Genomic DNA, 19,214 nt, shown 5'->3' on the forward strand with positions numbered 1-19,214 from the left:
TACCAGTTTACGATAGATAGATAGATAGATAGATAGATAGATAGATAGATAGATAGATAGATAGATAGATAGATAGATAGATAGATAGATAGATAGATAGATAGATAGATAGATAGATAGATAAATAAATAAATAGAGAGAGACAAGGTTAACTGCAAAAAATCATTTGAAACAACACCGCACCATTTAAATTTGCTGGAAAAATAAATAAATGGAGAGAGAAGGTTTATTTGTAACATCACATGATCCTTTAAATGAGCTGCAGAAAATACAACACTGAAAATAATAGAAAGAAAAGACTACATGGCTCCAAAAATCAATTAGAAACACCACATAACCATTTAAACGAGCTGAAAAAATTACTAAATAAATAAACAGAGAAAGGCTACATGTTTACTTACAAAAATGAATTTGTAATGTGGCAGGACCATTAAATAAGCTGCAAAATATACAAAATCAATAAATACATAATAATAGAGAGAGACTGCATGCTTTATCAACAAAACAAAAAAAAGACCATTTAAACATACTGCAAAAAACACAATAGAATAAACATGTACCGTGTTATTAGGTCTTTAATACATTACTTTCATTACATATCCGTCACCAAACAATGGCCGGCAGACTTCTAGAGTTCACAGGACTGTCCCACCACGAGTAGTCAGCATGGTAGATGATTTATGCTTCACAAGGCAATGCTGATGGGGCACAAACCTTTCCTTCTTGACACGTTTCTGTCACTAGCCCGGCCAGCTGACAGGGTGGTCACAGACGGGCCGTCCCGTTCCCTGCTCTCTCCAGGCTCATCAGGCTGTTCAGGCCAGGGATTAGATACCTTCCGCTCCTCCCTTCACCTGTGAAATTTCAGAGCCGGCCAGACTGAAAGGGGGCATTGTTCCCCCCTGTAAGGAATGCCCATGTTGTCCGCAATGGAGAGAAAAAAAAAAAAGAAAATTCATTTGCACTGGAATTTGGAGGCTGTCTGACAATGGTGAGGATGATCTCCAAGTTAAGTTGGTCCTTAAACCAGGGTCACTTCTCTTTGACTGTTACCAGAGTATAACACAAACTCATAAAAGCTGTCATCGAGTTTGAAATTGTATACTAATGAGGTTGCAACTACCTTTCATACATCAAAAATGAAAAACCAATGTCATGGGACTGAAATTTGGCCAAAAAAAGGGTTTTTATAAGGCACAATGGCGACAATCAGTCCAAATACCACTAGTAGGCCACCCTAGGCAAACATAAACTGTTGCCAACTTACCACATGATACATTTATCTTTCAAGCTCATTGAATATGGATTCTTGAAAATGTGAAAAAGGGGTGTCATGAAAAAAAAAAAAGGTCTGAATAAGTAGGACTCAGGAGACAGAGGGGCAGTATGACTAGGAAGGAAGAAGGGGGGCAAAGATTTGGTTTGGTTAAATGCCAGCCATACACACATTTGTCTGATCTCCACACAGTATGAGCATTACAGAGAAAAACCAGTAGTGAAGAGTGAAGAGAAGCCATTAGCATGTACAGTATAAAAGTCAGCTTGTGTTTGGCACACTGACACGAATACACGTTGACCGCATTCAAAGCTCAACCATTCAATCCAGTTACCAACATTATTCAAAAAATATGTATTGCAACTTTACAAACAATACCATTTTTTTTACTAATTAAATGAATATATAAATTAAACAGCTCATTTAATATAGACATAGAACACATTCTGTAAGTTAAGCACCTATTAATTCCGTTACCAGCAGTGCCATCTCCTGGCCAAAAAAAAAATGTTTTCTGGAAATTGACCGTTTGTGACTGATGTCCTTTGCGCACCAATCAGTGAAGGAAAGGACCCACAGACAACCAATCAGGTATCAGATTTCCCTGAACTCATTTGACACGCCCACAAACTTAGTGCGGAAGAGGGTGAATTTAAACCGGGTATGTGTGTTTCATATCTCTCGCTCTTAACCCATCACTGTGCCATTTATTATCTTTATTCTCCTCTACATTTCTTTAGTAGCGCAATGCTTTATTTATTTCTTTTTATTTTAACCAGAAACGGTTGTTCATCTGTACGAGTTTTCTGTTGCTGCTAATGTTTTGTCAGGGCTCGGTTCACTTCACAACAAAACCTCTCAACTTGCTTTTGCTAATTTTTAAACTGTTTAGCTAACTTAACGAATACAATATTAAGCATGTTACTCTTTGAATGCGAATTCAACGTATCCTCCAGTCTTTGTTAAGGATCAGATAAATAATAAAACTATAAATAGTCCTTTTTTACCCTGTGCAGATATTGTGTTTCCAGGATTTCATTCCCCCTGAACAACAATACGTTAGATGCTTAACTTCAGTTCCGGACAGACACGCTGCAGTATTATGCAGAAAGTATGCTCTGTCAAAGTATTAAAAAGAACTAAAATGCATTTACCCATGCATTGTTTTTAATTTTTATATGTACTTACTAATAATATATAAATATGAAGGTAATAACTGTCTAGATGAATCTCGTGAAACCAGTTTGAAGCCATTATGTTATGGACAGTGTTCATGTCCCTCGCAAGTTCTCGTTAATGTGAAAACATGTTGTTATTATTATTATTCCAAATTCAATGCTAAAATGATGATACTTATTTTTTATATGATAATGTTGAGATTTTATACAGTTCAGCTGTTTTTGATGAGTCTGGGCGGGATTGATATATTTATTGCTGTTGCAGTATTGGGATGTGGTGAGAGAAATTAGCATTATTGCCATATTGGCTATTCAAGAAAAAAAAAATATTTATTGGTCAAATTTGGAGCAAGTATTTATTATTATTTATTTTAGATTGGGAACATTCATTTGGTTAAATGTATTATGCACATTATTGAATTGGATTTGGTGTGTAATGTAAGGGAAAGCTGTGGGCATGAAATCAAAATGAAGGTGACTTGTAACTTGTATAATGCAGCAAGTCTTTGTTTTGGCTCACTAAATAATGAAAACATGCTTTTTTACCCTCTGCTCACTTTAAAGATGCACATTCTATTTGCATCATGAACTAACAAACTGTTTGTCTTTGAATGTAGAATCATGGCAGAGACGGACGAGGCCGACGTTCAAACAAAGAAAAGCAAAACCCTCATCGTACGGCATCTGCCCAGAGAACTCAACAGAGATGAGAAAGAGGATCTTCTGAAATATTTTGGTGCCTCTTCCGTAAGAGTTCTGTCAGAGAAGGGACCACTTGTAAGTCGTAAGATTTGGAAGTGCAAAAGTTGCAAACTGCTGTGGGTAAATGATGCAATGAATAAATACAGCTGACCTGATTTTGTTGTCATCTGCAGAAGCATATGGCATTTGCAACTTTCAGCAGTCAGACCTCAGCCTCTAAGGTAAAATTAAAATACACATGCGATGGCAGAGATGGCTTCGACATGTTAGTAATCGAAATTTCTTCTCTCCACCCACAGGCGCTGAACAGACTTCATCAGCTGAGAATCCTTGGTCACACACTTGTGGTTGAGTTTGCTAAAGATCAGGACAGTGTCAGTGTTTTGAAAGACCCACCTGTGTCCGACAGGTAAATGTTAAAATCAATCTTGACAATAGACATTCAGCTATTCCTCCCCTCCTCTAATACACACTGACATGTCTCTGATTTCTATATTTTATCAGTACTGTTAATGGATGTTTCTTCAAATATAGACATTTTTATGTGTCGGATTGATTTAAACAAGCATATTTAATTTAGTTATATATAGTTCACTTCAAAACTCTCTTGGAATTTATTTGTTCATGTTTAAACTATTTATTTTGGCTACTTTTTAAATGCTTTTTTTGAATAGATTTGCATGATCCTTGTCTCAGGAAAAACTCAAGTGACTCATTTTAAAAACACTGATTATATGCATTGTTTACAAAACTACACATTTTATTTCTGACCAACAATTTTGCCAATAAAGTTGTATTAAAAGTTACATCAATTTGGTGTAAAATGGGACTTGTAATGTGTGAAGAAAAAATATATATATATATATATATATAATTTATGGCAAAAAATAGTGAAAAAAATTATAGGATCTAAGAATAAATAAAATTATAGGTATGAAATTAGCCTTAGCAAGACATAATAGTCTGCTATTTTTTATGTTAAAATTACAATTTACAACACCTTATCATATTAAACACAATTCATAATTAGAAATGATGTGGACATTTCAATGATGTTTCAGGGAAAATGACAATTTTCCCATAATGCATGTATATACACTGCTGAACATTGTTAGTATACAAGTAAAACAATTTTTATGAGAACAATGTTTTAAGATAGTTTATTTCTACAAGTTTACATGACCGAAAATGTCCATATTTGAAGAAACACCCTTATATTCAGTGTTAGGGAAATGTCCAATACATCACAATATTACTCCCTAAAAAAAGGAAGTAATTGTGTTACTTTTTATACTTTAGCATGCTTTTTTCCTCACCTGAGCTGGGCTTGGTTGTTTATTGTGTAGTAATAATAATAATAAAAACTAAAAGTTCTATTTTCACCAAATGTAAAGGCCTTTTCACACCAAAAGTGAAATGAATTAGCCTCAGACTCAAGGAAATGCAAATTCACACCTGACCAACCTTTCAGCTATGCTACCATTCTGGGTTGCAGAAAAATAGGAAAAACACAAATGTGATGTGTATCTATCTAAAGCCATTTTTGCTGATTGGTTTGGTTGAATTGGATCATTGATTGTCAGAAACAAAAACATTGATTACTTAAGTGAGATTAAATGCATAAAGTATGTTTGTGTTCTTTACATTTAATTATGGCAGGTTTGCATATTCTGATTTTGCAGTTCACTGTTTTATTTTGTGGAATACTGAATCTGTTTTTATGCAAATGAGATGCATAGAGATAGATACATGCTCACATTTAGATCTATAATAACCATCATGTTCACACAGCGCACACAACACCTCTGCACGTTCTTCCAATTTCTCTTAACATTGTGACAGGAGAGGTGTCAGTCAATAAATGGGGAAACAAAGTACTTATTTGAAAAAGTAATTCAGATATTTTGTTGTAAATGTTAAAGTACTTCACTAGTTACTTAATAGTTACTTGTAATGCCTTACCTCCTCCAACACTGCTTATATTTATAATAAAACGCCCCCCATAATAGTGTTCTTCTGTTTCAGTGGTGCGGCTGCTAAAGCTGAAAAGGGGAAGAAAGAAAAACAACAACACAATGTTCCTATGATGGACAACAGCATTGCTCCCAGTCTGGGGTAGGTGTACACACGCATCTGTGTTTGTTTGATCAGCACATTGACTTCCTCACGCATTCACTGTGTTTATGATGTCACTTGAGATTTGAGACAGCCTAATGCTCTCGGTTGACATCCCGTACCTGGTGTCAGTAGTTCAGGTCCTGGTAATCCTGTAGGAAGTGCCCACAGCGAAAAGAGAAAGAGAGGAAGTTGGCGAGTGGCTGTCACCATCCGTCTCATGTCCAATTACAGGCCCATGTCTTATAGTGTCTGTTCTGCAGTGACAGCCCGTCTGCTCCTGCCATGTGGTGGCACCAGGTGGCCTTTGATAAAGAGACCGTGGGCTAAGATATAATTCTGCACAAGGAGCCCGCACTTCACCCTCACTTAACGAGCGGAGCTGTGACAGATTTTTATTTATTTAATTCCACTAGAGCAGCTCGTGCACAGACCAGGGTCGCTTGAAAAGCGTGTTTTTCAGTGGTGTGATGCTGTGAATGAGGCGCAGACCGTTTCCATGATACAACATGCAATCAAATTCAACTTGAAGGAGTCTTGACATTCAAAGCATTTGGCTTGCGAGGGAAAGTCAGTTACAAAGTTGGATCTTGGAGTTGGAGTTACACTATTTTATCACAGTATTCATGTTTTTAAACAGCTAAATTAGATTTTTTTTGTTTTATTATGATGTGTTTGTAACAAATGTACACTATATGTGTGTGTGTTTTTATTATGTATGTATATATATGTGATATAAATGCACAGATGAGCCAAAACATGACCACTTGCCTAAAATGCCTGCATGCTGCCAAAACAGCGCTGAGCCATGGACTTTACAAGACCCAAGAAGGTGTTCTGTGGTGTCTGGCACCGAGACGTTAGCAGCAGATTCTTCAAGTCCAGTAGGTTGCAAGCTAAAACTGCTGTTGATCGAACTTGTTGGTCCAGCACATGTACCTCAAACCATTCCTGAGCGATGTGTGTGGTGTGGCAGGGTGAATTATCCTGCTGAAAGAGGCCACTCCACCAGGGAACTCCATTGTCATGAAGGGGTGTACCTGGTCTACAACAATGTTTAGGTTGGTGGCATGTGTCTAATTTTACATCCATATGAATGGCCGGATCCAGTGTTTCCCAGCAGAACAGATCATCAGATCATCACACTCCATCCACTGACTTGTCATCATCCCAAATCGCATCCTGGTTCACAATTTGGCCCTGGTTAAGAGATGATCAACGATATTTGCTTCACTTGTGACTGGTTGTAATGTTTTAGCTCATCAGTGTGTATATATATATATATACATATGAAGAGTTCAGATGCAAAAGCCTCTAAATGCCATTTGAAATTTTCTTCTTTAATGATGATTTTTATCAAACTTGTATATTTAAGTTCAGTAATTTCACTTAAATAACAATTAATAGGTAATTATCATTGCCATTTAAGTGAAATCACTGAACTTAAATATACAAGCTTGATAAAAATGATCATTTTAGAAGAAAATGTCAAATGGCACTTAGAGGCTTTTGCATCTGAACTCTTCATATATACAAATTTTTATATTTAATAGCAGATACTTAAATTTTCATTGTTATTATTAATATTATTAATAATAATAATGATAAAAGCAGTAAAATCTTACTGCTCTCATACTGGCAAGGATCATTAAACTAGTTTAATGGTGACTTTATGAGACTTAAATACATTAAAAGCTTAATTTTATATTACCTGCAAAATCATTATGAATATTTGAAATCTTGCCTGCCAATAATAAGTACTATAGTAATAATATATAATAGTATTGGTGACTGTGAGTAGCAGTATAATAAAAGTGATGATGGTACAAACTAGTGAGTTCTTACAGAATTTACATAATCTGATTGTAATCATGAAAATGAAAAAAATCTAAAATGTTTTTTTTTTTTTTTTAACTTGGAGCTTTAACCGTAGCTAACTAAGGGTAGCTGATCACCTGTTCCTGAATGCAGGCGTGGGCATCTACCAAACACAGCCAAATATATTTATATTTCTGCTTCACCATTATGTTCATGGATTTTGTCACGGGTAGCATTTCTGGAACGACTGGCAATTTTTCATGTGTGCTTTTTTTTTCTTTCCCTCCCGCAGGTTGAAATTTCAAACAAATCCAACGCTGAAATATTTATACCCTCCTCCTTCAAGTGGAATTTTGACAAACATTTCACACACACTTTTGAGCGTACCCAAGTTCTACGTTCAAGTGAGTAGAGACAACAAAGTATTTCCCCCCCCCTATCTTTTTCTGTTGTTTTATTTATCAGTTCATGTTGAGAATGTGTAAACAAGCACACCTATATGTACAAGAGGCACATCTATATGCCTCTTGTGTACCAGCGTCTCTCTCCCTCTTTCAGGTTGTTAGTTCATATCAGGGAAAAAAGACAGGGAAACGCTCTCAGAGTGGCACTAATGTGATTTCTTTGAATCAAGTCCAGTCCCTAAAACATCAAACCACAATATTTGGAGGGAATTATTCTGATGGTATTAATATCGCGCTCATGTGGGAGGGATGAGTGATGTATTTAAAATTTTCCCTTAAGCTACACCGCACCGCTTTGTGAAACAGCATGATATAATTAAATTTCCTGGCCTGCCTTTTGGTGGCGCTAGCTTTCTGCCAAACAGGCTGGTTGTTTAAACACATTAAATCTGTTGCTCAGAGCTCCGTTTTAGAGCCATCACGAGCCTAAATATATTCCAACGCAGAAATCTGGGTTACATATGGAGCCAGGGTCACAATTAATGTTTGTGCCCAAGAAATATGCAGCACCAGGTGTGTGAAAACAACACACTCACACACACTTCTTTCTTAATCAGATGAACATGTTCCTCCACAGGTTCTTCACTTGATGAATAAGATGAACCTCCCCAGCCCATTTGGGCCGGTGACCGCTCGTCCGCCAATGGTGAGTTGGTATATGCGCGTTTGTAAATGTTTATCTTATCTTAAATTAAATTCAAGTTGCATGATGATGACGTCAGGCATTGCGTGAATTCAGTCATCCTCATCCCTGATGCTTTGCATTTCACTGAATGCTAATATTGATGAGCTACATGAAGGTGTAACCTACTCATCTGCACCGTTTCAGTTTGAGATGCACCCAGGCCCACTGCCGCCCATGCCCCCACCCTTCCCCCCACAGAACCCTCCTCTGCCGGAGCACGAGGAGGGGGCGTCGGGCAGTGAAGAAGAATCCGAGTATGAGAGTGGAGATGAGGAAGATAAAGAGAGGTAGCTGGCTTTCCTTCGTTCTGTTTTATTTACAAGTTGTTTGAGTGGCTTGTCATTATTAGTAAATGCGTGCAATCAAAATAATGTCTGAAGCGTAGTGTTATGCAAGGAAATTGTGTTCTGAAATGTATCCGAACGGAATTCGAAAATCAGTAGTAAAGTATGTTAAATGTGTCGAAAAGTAGGTGATGATGATGATGATTTAAAGAAGGGATGGGTGTGTTTGTTTGGGTTCATTTCAAATATCAATAGTGTTTCTCAGAAATAGCAAACCTGTATGATTTTCTTTCTTCTGCTGAACACAAAAAACGATATTTTGAAGAACTTCGGTAACCAAACAGTAGATGTGCCTTGTTGACTTCCATAGGTCCCATTAACTGTTTGGTTACCCACATTCTTTAAAATATCATCTTCTGTGTTCAGCTGAAGTAAGAAATTCATACAGGTTTGGAACAACTTGAGGGTGAGTATATGATGAGATAATCTATTCCTTTAAATGTCACAGATATTTGAACAAACTCTATCGCCCCCTTCTGAGTACTTCGGTCAGTTACTGCTAAAATACAGTAGCTAAATTAAAAGGGGCTGTATCTTTCAGTGAGTTTTTTTTGTCTTAAATAAATGAATATTTTTTTTCAGCAAGGATGCATTTAATTGATCAAAACATTGATCTAGATAGTAAAGACATTTGTCACTAAATATTAAGTAGCACAAACTGTTTTTGACACTGATAATAAAAACAAAATGTTTCCTGAGAAGAAAATCATGATTTCTGAAGGATCATTTGACACTTAAGACTAGAAATGACAAGTACATCAGACATCAGACAAGTATGAAGCTGAAAATCACATGAATAAATTACAATTTAAAACATATTTAAAAAGAATATAGTTATTTTAAATTGTAGCATTTCCACAATATTAATCTTTTACTATCAGCCTTATTTCAAAAACATTTAAAAATCATATTGACCCTAAACCTTTGAACAGTATTATTCCATGATACATTTTTTTTTTATTTAATTAGATTCCTAAATGTAAAAATATGAGAAATGAGCATGTACAATTAAATGTTCAATATCAACAAATAATAATAAATAAACCAGATTTTTCTGGGCATTTTCCCTGCAGACAGACAGATTACTAACAAATATTGTGCTCGCTACATGTCTAAAATCTAAATTCCTAAAAATAAATGTGATAGTGTCACCGGCATTGGCACGATTTCTCATGACAGATTGTCAGCCTCTAGAATGGCAGCAGCTAAAAGCTGCAAAGTGTTAAGTTTGTTTGTTTCATTGCCGTATTTTGCCTTGCTTTCAAAAGCCATACATGTTTAATAGCTTCACACTTCTTCTCCCTGCGTTTCACAAAGGATGATCAGACTGATGGGCCTTGTTAATCAGCCATGCAAAAGACCGCTGAGAGCAAAGACTTCTTCCAAGAGAAAGAAACCCAAACTAAAAGATTTCCTGTTAATTCCCAAACCGGATTCCCACGGGTAAACTCTCTGCTGCATTTCACACAACCATAAGCTTCTTTATAATTAATTAAGTAAAATTAAACAACGCCTTATAGTTTCAAAAGACCACCTTCTATAATACAAACAAAGAGATTTGCTGATAGGTCAGTGCTGTATCTTTCAGACACTCAGGCCCAGTCCTGCAGCCAGCAGACGTGTTTGAGCAACCTCAGACGCTAGGACAGAAAAAAATTGAGTTCCATATATCGGCTGAGGTGTCCACCATCCTCGAGGGGCCCGGACCAAATCAAGAGCGGCAAATCGCAGATGCGACTGAAGGTAAGGCTGCTGGTCCCCCGCCATTCCTTTTGTCCCATCATTCATTTATCTATCCGCCTGCATCACCGAATGCGCCCCAGGTTCACCCATCCATCCTGAGCGGACCTGCTCAATTAACACAGCAATTAGCCCTGAGAATAGTGACTCAGCTGGAGAGAAGGTTTAATGTATCGGGCTGTCAGCAGACCGAGCTGCTCTCACCATGAGGCGCCGAGACCCTCCCCTGTGTCAGGATAACCCTGAAACTTTATTCAGGCTGTACGATACTGGAAAGAAAACTCAATAAATCGTCAAAATAGCAATATTTAGTGTTTGTGCAATGTGAACAAGTATTGGAAGTATACCGTAAAACTTCAAAATAGTCCGAGCTTTTATTTTCCCAAATCGTCGAACTGCACCGGCTTGTATTTGAGACAAGCGCCTATATGAGACTGGCCTTTATAATTTAGTGACTTGAGATGTTGTTCATTGAGTCTATAATTTCTAAAAATCTTCAAATGCTCCACGTGAAACTGTGCTCTTCCGACTTTAATGTTGACAGCAAGACAGCGCTCGTGTTTTTTGAAGACGTGAGAATGCGCGCGCGTCCGTCGCGCTCTCTCTGCTCGTTATGCGCCCTGTCAAGCGCAGCAGTCATTCTATTCTACATCACTCACCTTAAAAAAAGGCTTTGGCGGGACAAAAAATTGCTTTGGCGACCACCAAAAAGTGGACGATCTGGTGGGTTTTAGAAGATTAACAACCCAAAACTAAAAAACAGACCCAGCCTCTATTTTACAGTAGGTTTCACCAGATGACTTGAATAGCTCTATTTGGAAAGAATGGTTAGTAATAGAATAATTGGGGTGATTTTGTTGAGAAGTGCTTTTGCATAGAAAACTAATTAAATAAATAACAAATCTTTCAAACAGTTACTTTTTACTCGGCAGACTTTTTTTTTTAAGTTCGAAATCTACTAACTATTTGAACAAAACTTGAAAAATTTGGATGTACTCATGTTTACTCTTTGCAAAATCTAACTCAAGCCATAAAGTTAAACAGTAAAACTGATACTGTACCAGTAAAAAAAAAAAAAAAAATCTCTTTCCACTTGAGTTTTATAGGCCACAATCACACTGTTTTTGATCAATTCAAATAATAATAATTATGATTTTATTGTGATTATTATTAAATGAATTAAAACAAAATTATATTGTAATAATACCATTGTACTTGAAAAAAAAATATTAGGGCTGTCAAACGATTAATCGCAATTAATCGCATCCAAAATAAAAGTTTGTGTTTACATAATATATGTGGGTGCACTGTGTATAATTATTTTGTATATATATAAATACACACACATGCATGTATAATTAAGAAAGAAAAATATTATTTATATCTAAAATATTTATATTTATGTATAATATAAATTATATGTAAATCTATATACAGTATATACATGAAAATATTTCTTAAATATATACAAGCGTGTGTGTATATATATATATATACAGTATATATATATATATATATATATATATATATATAAAATAATTATACACAGTGCACCCACATATATTATGTAAACACAAACTTTTATTTTGGATGCGATTAATCGTTTGACAGCCCTAATATATATATACGTATATATATATATATATATATATATATATATATATGTATATTACCAGCAGAGCTAATTACAATACTAGTAGTATTTATTTACATCTTAATTTGTTCATTTTCAAACTGCAAACCATAGTTTGAAAAAGTTTTTAATTTGACAGGTTGCCAGCAAATAAACAAATGTGCTGGCAGATTTTGATTGAAACGCAATATTCTCATTTACACACGTGCAGCTCACAGCATCTCAGAACAGCTGTATTCACAGTAAATTAACCAAGCTGTTCTGAGACACTCGTGTGTAAATGATGTGGTTCACTTTGAACCGGTAGCACATATATATATTTTTAAATTGCAGCCTGTGCAGAATCTGACAATCGCACTAAGCCTTATTATGATGTCAGTTTTATTTCAATATGTCGTTGTGCAACGGAATTGACGGAATTTGACGGAATTGTCAAACAAAAATAAAAAGCACACTAAACGTTTCGGTGCAAATAGATCTTAGCAATTATTTTAATGTTGGCACTCTTTGCAGACACAGCAAATAAAAGCGCTCTCAAATTGAGATTCCCGATCTTTATCTTCTTGTTTTCCATTAGTTAACTATGACCAACAACAGAGATGAAGACCTTTCAAAATCAAAGAGCTTTCCTAACCCTCTTTATAAAAGAAACTAGCACAGGGCCGGTAGTTATTTTCATTACACTCGCGTTCAACTGATGTTTAAATGACGAGAAACGTCAAAGAAATCCACCTCTCTGAGGGAACTTATCAGCACTTCCTGCTCTAGTACACATTAGGCACTATAGATCTGTCAGACAAGTTTCCAGAGGATTTGTGTAGCCTCGCTGCTTCCCATAATTCCTCATCCACGTTTGCTTACGGCTTACTGCCAACTGCCAGGTGACATCTCCAACTGCGCTATGAAAGAACCTGAAAGAGAACCCCATGGAGCGTGACCCCCCGTAAACACACCAGTGTCACCCTCCGAGATTAATACACTCGCCTGTTTTTCCTCTGGCTTGGATTTTCCACTTTATCTGAATTTACGTGCCTTTTGTTATTGATTACAGGACTTGATTCTGCTTTTCTGCATGACAAGAAAACAATCCTGTGCGTTCCGGTTTGTTTTGAAGAGTCAAAGGCTTGTCGTTTTGATGCGTGTTCACACAAGACTTCGATGCCGCCTTTCACTTGTCATCATTGAAATCTGCAACAGGCAGCCTTTCACAAACAGATTGGAATTGAGCACCGTGACAGTTCAAAACACGCTCTAATTATGTATAACTTTTTCCTAGACACGGCAGACGAGGAGGTTTCCGCTCAGGAAGCCTCAGAAGGGTTCGGGAAGATCTACCCAAGCGCTCAGGTCCCCAGACAGCAGGAAGAGAATGAGGAAGATGAGGACATCCCCTCAGAGTTCATCTCTAGGAGAGAGCTAGAGAGAGCAAGACTCTCCAGAGACGGTGAGAGACTCTTTTAAATTGTGCACGCAACTCTCTTTTTTGTAGTACACCGAACATCAAATAGAATCGAGAAGCTCTACTAAAGAATTTGGCTTCGAGTGTTCACAAGAAAGATGCAGTCGGTCTTTAAACAGGAGATTAATATTTGATAGCACACCAGGCTGTCATATGACTGTTTGTATGTTTCAGATGTTTGCTAGTGATTACTAGCAGGTATTTATTTAAGTCAGCCAGTCATTCCTTTAACGACTTTGTTTCATATTTACTTCACATGACTGTGTATGTCTGTTGTATTGATTTATTTGTTGCTAATTCTTTGACATTTACAGAGATAAAGAAAATGTCTGTGTTTAAAAATTACGAACCCGGAGAACCAACCTGCAGACTTTACGTTAAGAATATTGCAAAGCAAGTCAAAGAAAAAGTAAGTATCTTGGATATATATATATATATATATATATATACACACACACGTATGTATCTTGCGTAATAAAGTACTGGGTAGGTAATATGAGGTAACTACATGGGTTAAGGTTAGGTTTAGGGGGGGTTCAGGGTCAGTACCTTGTTATTAACCCTAAAACCGTATTCTGGACAAATGTGGGCAAAATAGTTTTGATTTATTTTAAAAAAATACTAGCGGTACAAAGACTTGCCTACTTTTCCTAAGTTTGCCTCCTGAACTCACACATTTTTTTTGAGTCAGTTCTACAATGTTAAGTGCGTGAAACCCCCCCCCCAAAAAACTCCATAATCTTGTATTTGGGTCAAAAATGGGCTCCCATAGAAATGAATGGGAATTGTATAATTTAGAGCATTCTAAAATAAGCCAAAATAAGACACCAGGTGAGAGCAAAGTCACTTCATCTTTAGGTTTTATCTCTAAGAACTTATTGGAATGATATTTTAATGTAGTTAAAAAAAAATTAAAAATTAAAAATAAAAACAAGCATAATTTACATAGAAAATATGGTACTTTTTGAAGTAAATAAATTCAAAAATACCCCCAAAATAAAAAAAAAACACCATAAATGGATGGAAAAAACTTAATCGAAGGGCTATGGCTAAGGGCTATAAAGTGAATACGGTTTGAGGGCTACCCAGTTATTGTAATTACTATAATAAGTACATAGTACGTACATGGATTTTAACTGGATTTTAAAATAAAGTGCTACCGATGTCACTACTCTTTATCATTACAGTATACTCCAAATATACCAGATATATTTGTATTGTGTATATAGGAAATTCTTAAGATCACATACCCCTTCATCAGCATGTGTCTAGAACAGCCTAACAGCTCATAATTCTTACTTTAGTACCAGATATATAACCCATCTTTTCCGCAGGATTTGAAGTTTATCTATGGGCGGTATATCGACATCTCCTCAGAGGAAGAGAGAAACATGTAAGCACCACTGTCTAATGCCTCAGGCCCTTGTCTGAGGCCTCAACTCCTCAAATTACAATCAAAGCCAATGAAAAGCAAACATTGTTCTCTGAAGCAATGAATAAAGGGGAGTTCTTCATGAACATGTGCTGATGTGTAAGTGTGTGCTTGTTCCCGTCAGGTTTGATATTGTTTTGTTGAGAGAGGGGAGGATGAAAGGTCAGGCCTTCATCGAACTCCCCAGTGAGAGAAGCGCGGAGAAGGCCTTAAAGGAAACCAATGGATATATACTCAACGACAGACCTCTTGTGGTGGTATCCTTTGTTTTCAGCCATTCTCTGCATTAACACTCTGTCAGACAGGTATAGATGAACTAGAAATCCACTTGAGACAAATCAAAGCTGGTTTTAGACATGCTGGAATTGTATGTTTTCGTCTAGGTTCACCTAGGGTTTATTATTTCAAATGTTTTTCTGTCAAATAACATGATGCCTTAACTTAAACTTTAGCAATTCGCCAGATCTGCAAAACCTAAACCGGAATCTGCTGACGCAAAGAAAGGAGGGAAAAAACACTAAACTGGTGGGTTAAGGATCACTTTGAGATCAACAACACTATATGTATCGATTTTTCAAGCTGTCCGTATGTTGGAGTGGGTTGGTGGAAATGTACTGAATATTTATTATTATAGCTTCTAGATTTTTAAGCTTGATTTTGTTTCTATTTGTTTAAGATGATGTTGATGTTGCATCAAATTACCTCAATCATGAGCCTACAAGAGCTCCATCTTTACTTCATATCCTTTAAAATATCCTTTAAAAGAGTTATGTAAATTGTTTGCTTTTATCAAAAAATATATAGGTGATAATAACTGAATTCTGAAATGTCAAGTAATGTTTTTCTGCTTCAGCACTGTCAAGCAAAAAATATTCACATATTTTCCCTTCTATTTTATTGCAGACTACCGCTGTTGAGTCCTCTTGGGCTGAAGTTCATCATCATCTCTTGTAATATATCTTTTTTTTAGGAACTGATTTTGTTGAAATGTCTTGCAATAGAGTCAAATAAAATAATGAAATAATACTGCCATCTGGCATCTTCATTCATGCTGCCCATTTTCAAGACCCTCTCATATTGTTATTAATCTGGGTTGTGTGTTGTCTCAAGGTTGCAAAAGGTTGGATCCTGATGTTTAATGGTACCACTATTGTTCTGCACGCACAACATGTGCCTTTGAAGTGAAGGGGAATAAATTTAAAAGTCGCTATCAGTCAGCCGGCTCATCTTCCAGCAGCACAGCAACAGATGGTGCTGTCAATACAGCAGAGCTCAGACAAACACAAACAATACACAAGAAAGACTGTGACCAGGGCTGGCTCGGCTTGGAAGATTAGCTGTTATTTGTTTATTGTACTTTAGTCTGTAGTTCTGAGATTCTCAAGATGCATTGCACCAGGTTTGATTTTTGGGACTCCAAATGTTATTAGTTTTCATGATCAATCATGATGCTCTTGACATTGCATGAGATTTGAGATTTTCTCCTTTTAAAACATCTTTTGTCACACAAAGCAACCATTTGAACAGGCATGTTTCATACCAAGAATGATATGGATGATGCACTAAATTATCTTTAAAAAATGAAGCGTCTGAAATTGTCTGTGTCTGAAATCGCATACTCTCTTGAGTAGGAACTTATTTTGAATAAGCACTTACTTTGCGAGTGCTATGTATGTTCTATATAGTATGAATGTGTGTAGTATGAAAGTCCAGAGAATGCCCAGAGCCGTATTATTGGGTGCTACGAATGTCTATCAAATGCGCCTGTGCTCCCTCCTTGTTCTGTGATTGGTTCCCTTTTTCAGGGGAAAATTTGGTTCATGGTAACCAGACTGCCTAGCAGCGCGAAAAAAAGCGCGGAATGGGGAAACCCTGCTATTGTGAGCAGGGCCTGAAGTTAACTTTTTCGGCCAGTGTGGCAGGTGGATTTAAAAATTCACTTCATTACACTCATTGTGTGTAATGGCCATTATATGTCTGTGGTATCCCCCTTTATGTGTTAATTGGTGCTGGCAACCAAGGTATAAATTTGTTAATTGTTTCTGTAAACAGAAAACATATACAGAAACAATTAACAAATTTATACCTTGATGGCCAGCACCAATTAACACATAAAGGGGGATACACGGACATATAATGGCCATTATACACAATTAACGAATATGAAAACACCCAATATACCTAAACAAACACCTCAAATAATACTATCAAACGACTTCACTTAATAAATATTCTTCTTATAAGTTAAAAAAACAAAAGAAAAGCAAGCAAAATAGTCCTTGGGGTTCCCCCGGAGAAGAAACCAGAATGGTTGTGGCCCGATCATCGGCCGGAACCGTATATATACGTCCAATGTTTCGGCTCGAACTCCTTTTGATGGTGCACCAGCTCACGGGACTCAGGCGTGTCAAACAAACAAAAAGAACGGTAAAAATAAACTTAAACTAAACGTTAAAGAGTGTACGCACTTAACTCCAAACGAAAGTTTAAATAAAGTTTATTAAACCAAAATAATGTTGTTGTGTATTCTTTACTGTAAACAAATTCCATTATATAGACCATTTCACAAGATGTAAACAACACTGGTCCAGAAGCACTTCATGTTTCAGTTTGTAACTGTTTTCTTTATTTTACGTGTAAAGAAAACATCTTAAAGATGTTTGTTTATCTTTTTGATTCAGTTTTAAATGTTCTGTTGGTTGTATTTTATCCTAGCTTTTATGTAGTGTTAAAAAACTGAAACAGGAAGTGCTTTTGGACCAGTGTTGTTTACATCTTGTGAAATGGTCAATAAAAAAACTCAAACTGACCTGAGCCAGGCTCACCAACATCTGCCACAGTCATGTAGACAGGTCTTAACAGCTTTTAGTTACAGCGTTCAGGAACCGTTAACTATGAACTAAATTAATATTGTTATTACTGGTAGAGTTACCGGGTACCGGACATTTTCTCACCGATTTCCAACTCCCAACATGCACAGTTGCACACGCACACACATCTGTGCAACTGTCATTGTACTGTAGCCTACATCAGCGTTACATTATCTCATCCCATCTCACCAACAGTTTAATACTCGCACATCCAAACGTAGACAGAAAAGGGCCTCATCTTCTTTCTGATCGCATGAACATTACGAAACAACAGTTGCTGTCATAAATCAGCCACTTATGAACCTTGCCATTTACGCCAATTGTTTTGTATTATAATGTCTTTTACTTTTCTTTTTCTCATCCTTATCTTTTTGTTGGTTGTTTGTTTCAGCTGGCCTCTTTACCCCAGTAGCCTAATGTGCCGCCACATTTTAGCTAAAGTCCAACACAATAGTGGACTTTGTTGAAATGTAAAAATCCTAATGAATCACTCAATTCTCATTGGCTATTGGCTAATTCTCATTGACAGTGTTAATTGCCAATAGCAAAATTCACCCGCATTTGGCAGGTGGTCGGATGGTAATCTCAGGCCCTGTATGTGAGTAATTTAGGCATACTTTTGTCTCTTTCTGTTTTTTTGCCTACAAAATAGTAAGTATGTGATTTCAGACACGGCCATACACTCAACCTTCGCACCTTTAATTGACTACATTAGTGCCAAACCCCTTTTTCAGCTGCATTGGTTCCTGAAGTGTTTTTCCATTTATGTCTATTTTTCCATTTATGTACTTCTGGAACCCCACTGCTGCACTCTATACTATATACTATACTAAATGCACTTACATTTGCACTTACTAACTACTTGTTTCCCTCACAAAAGTCTGTTGCCGAAGCAAATACTAACAATACTAACAGACTCTGATGCTGGATGATAAAATGTCCATACATCTACACCATTCACTAGATGGTGGAGTACAAAGAGCATAAGTGCATAGTGTATAGTACATCATTTGGAGCACAGCTTATATCTTTATCGCTAATAGTTATCGTCCTTGATGTAAACATATGGAAGATTATTGTGGTGGATCATATGAAGCCCAACTAATATTCAAATGCTCTTGATTGCTTCGCCGAGATGAGAATAAAAAATCCAGTTTCTGTCCAATGGCATTCCCTGCAAAGGGCCCTTTTATCACTTTTGAAATTATAGCTGATAAATGTCTTGGTAATTCTCAATATTTCCATGGCGGCTGGTGCATTTGTCATCATTGAAGTCAGTGGTAGAGTATCTCACAGATGGGAACTCCTCACGGGTGGCATTGAGGTACGAGCCGCAGGTCGAGAGCCTGTTCTCCCCACCGCCCGATGCACATGTGTGATTGATGACAACGTCTGTGTAGATCTTCACCTGCAGGAGCTGCATCGGTTCATTACTATGAGCCCACAGCACCACACTGCCTAGCAGGACACATCAAAGGACATGGCTGTGCTTTTCTAC

General features: G+C 36.8%; 1 protein-coding gene across 2 annotated transcripts; it reads left to right on the forward strand.

Annotated features, from left to right (window-relative positions):
* The first annotated feature begins 1,862 nt into the window (after window positions 1-1,862).
* Window positions 1,863-15,893, forward strand: rnpc3 (RNA-binding region (RNP1, RRM) containing 3). 2 transcript variants are annotated; one of them, XM_039681279.2, is made up of 16 exons: window positions 1,863-1,937; window positions 3,072-3,231; window positions 3,330-3,377; window positions 3,456-3,565; window positions 5,182-5,271; window positions 7,382-7,493; window positions 8,131-8,199; window positions 8,383-8,525; window positions 9,900-10,025; window positions 10,171-10,325; window positions 13,232-13,399; window positions 13,729-13,823; window positions 14,749-14,807; window positions 14,971-15,103; window positions 15,299-15,371; window positions 15,523-15,893. In XM_039681279.2, the coding sequence occupies exons 2-15, from the start codon at window positions 3,076-3,078 to the stop codon at window positions 15,365-15,367; spliced, it is 1,533 nt and encodes a 510-aa protein (XP_039537213.2). In that variant the 5' UTR covers window positions 1,863-1,937; window positions 3,072-3,075; the 3' UTR covers window positions 15,368-15,371; window positions 15,523-15,893. The 2 variants fall into 2 exon arrangements, with proteins under 2 accessions (XP_039537213.2, XP_039537214.2); XM_039681280.2 differs by having other exon boundaries at window positions 15,750-15,893.
* Window positions 15,894-19,214: the final 3,321 nt, after the last annotated feature.

The sequence above is a fragment of the Pimephales promelas genome, chromosome 22 (assembly GCF_988280905.1).
Source record: "Pimephales promelas chromosome 22, fPimPro1.hap1.1, whole genome shotgun sequence".
NCBI classification, from domain to species: Eukaryota; Metazoa; Chordata; class Actinopteri; order Cypriniformes; family Leuciscidae; genus Pimephales; species Pimephales promelas.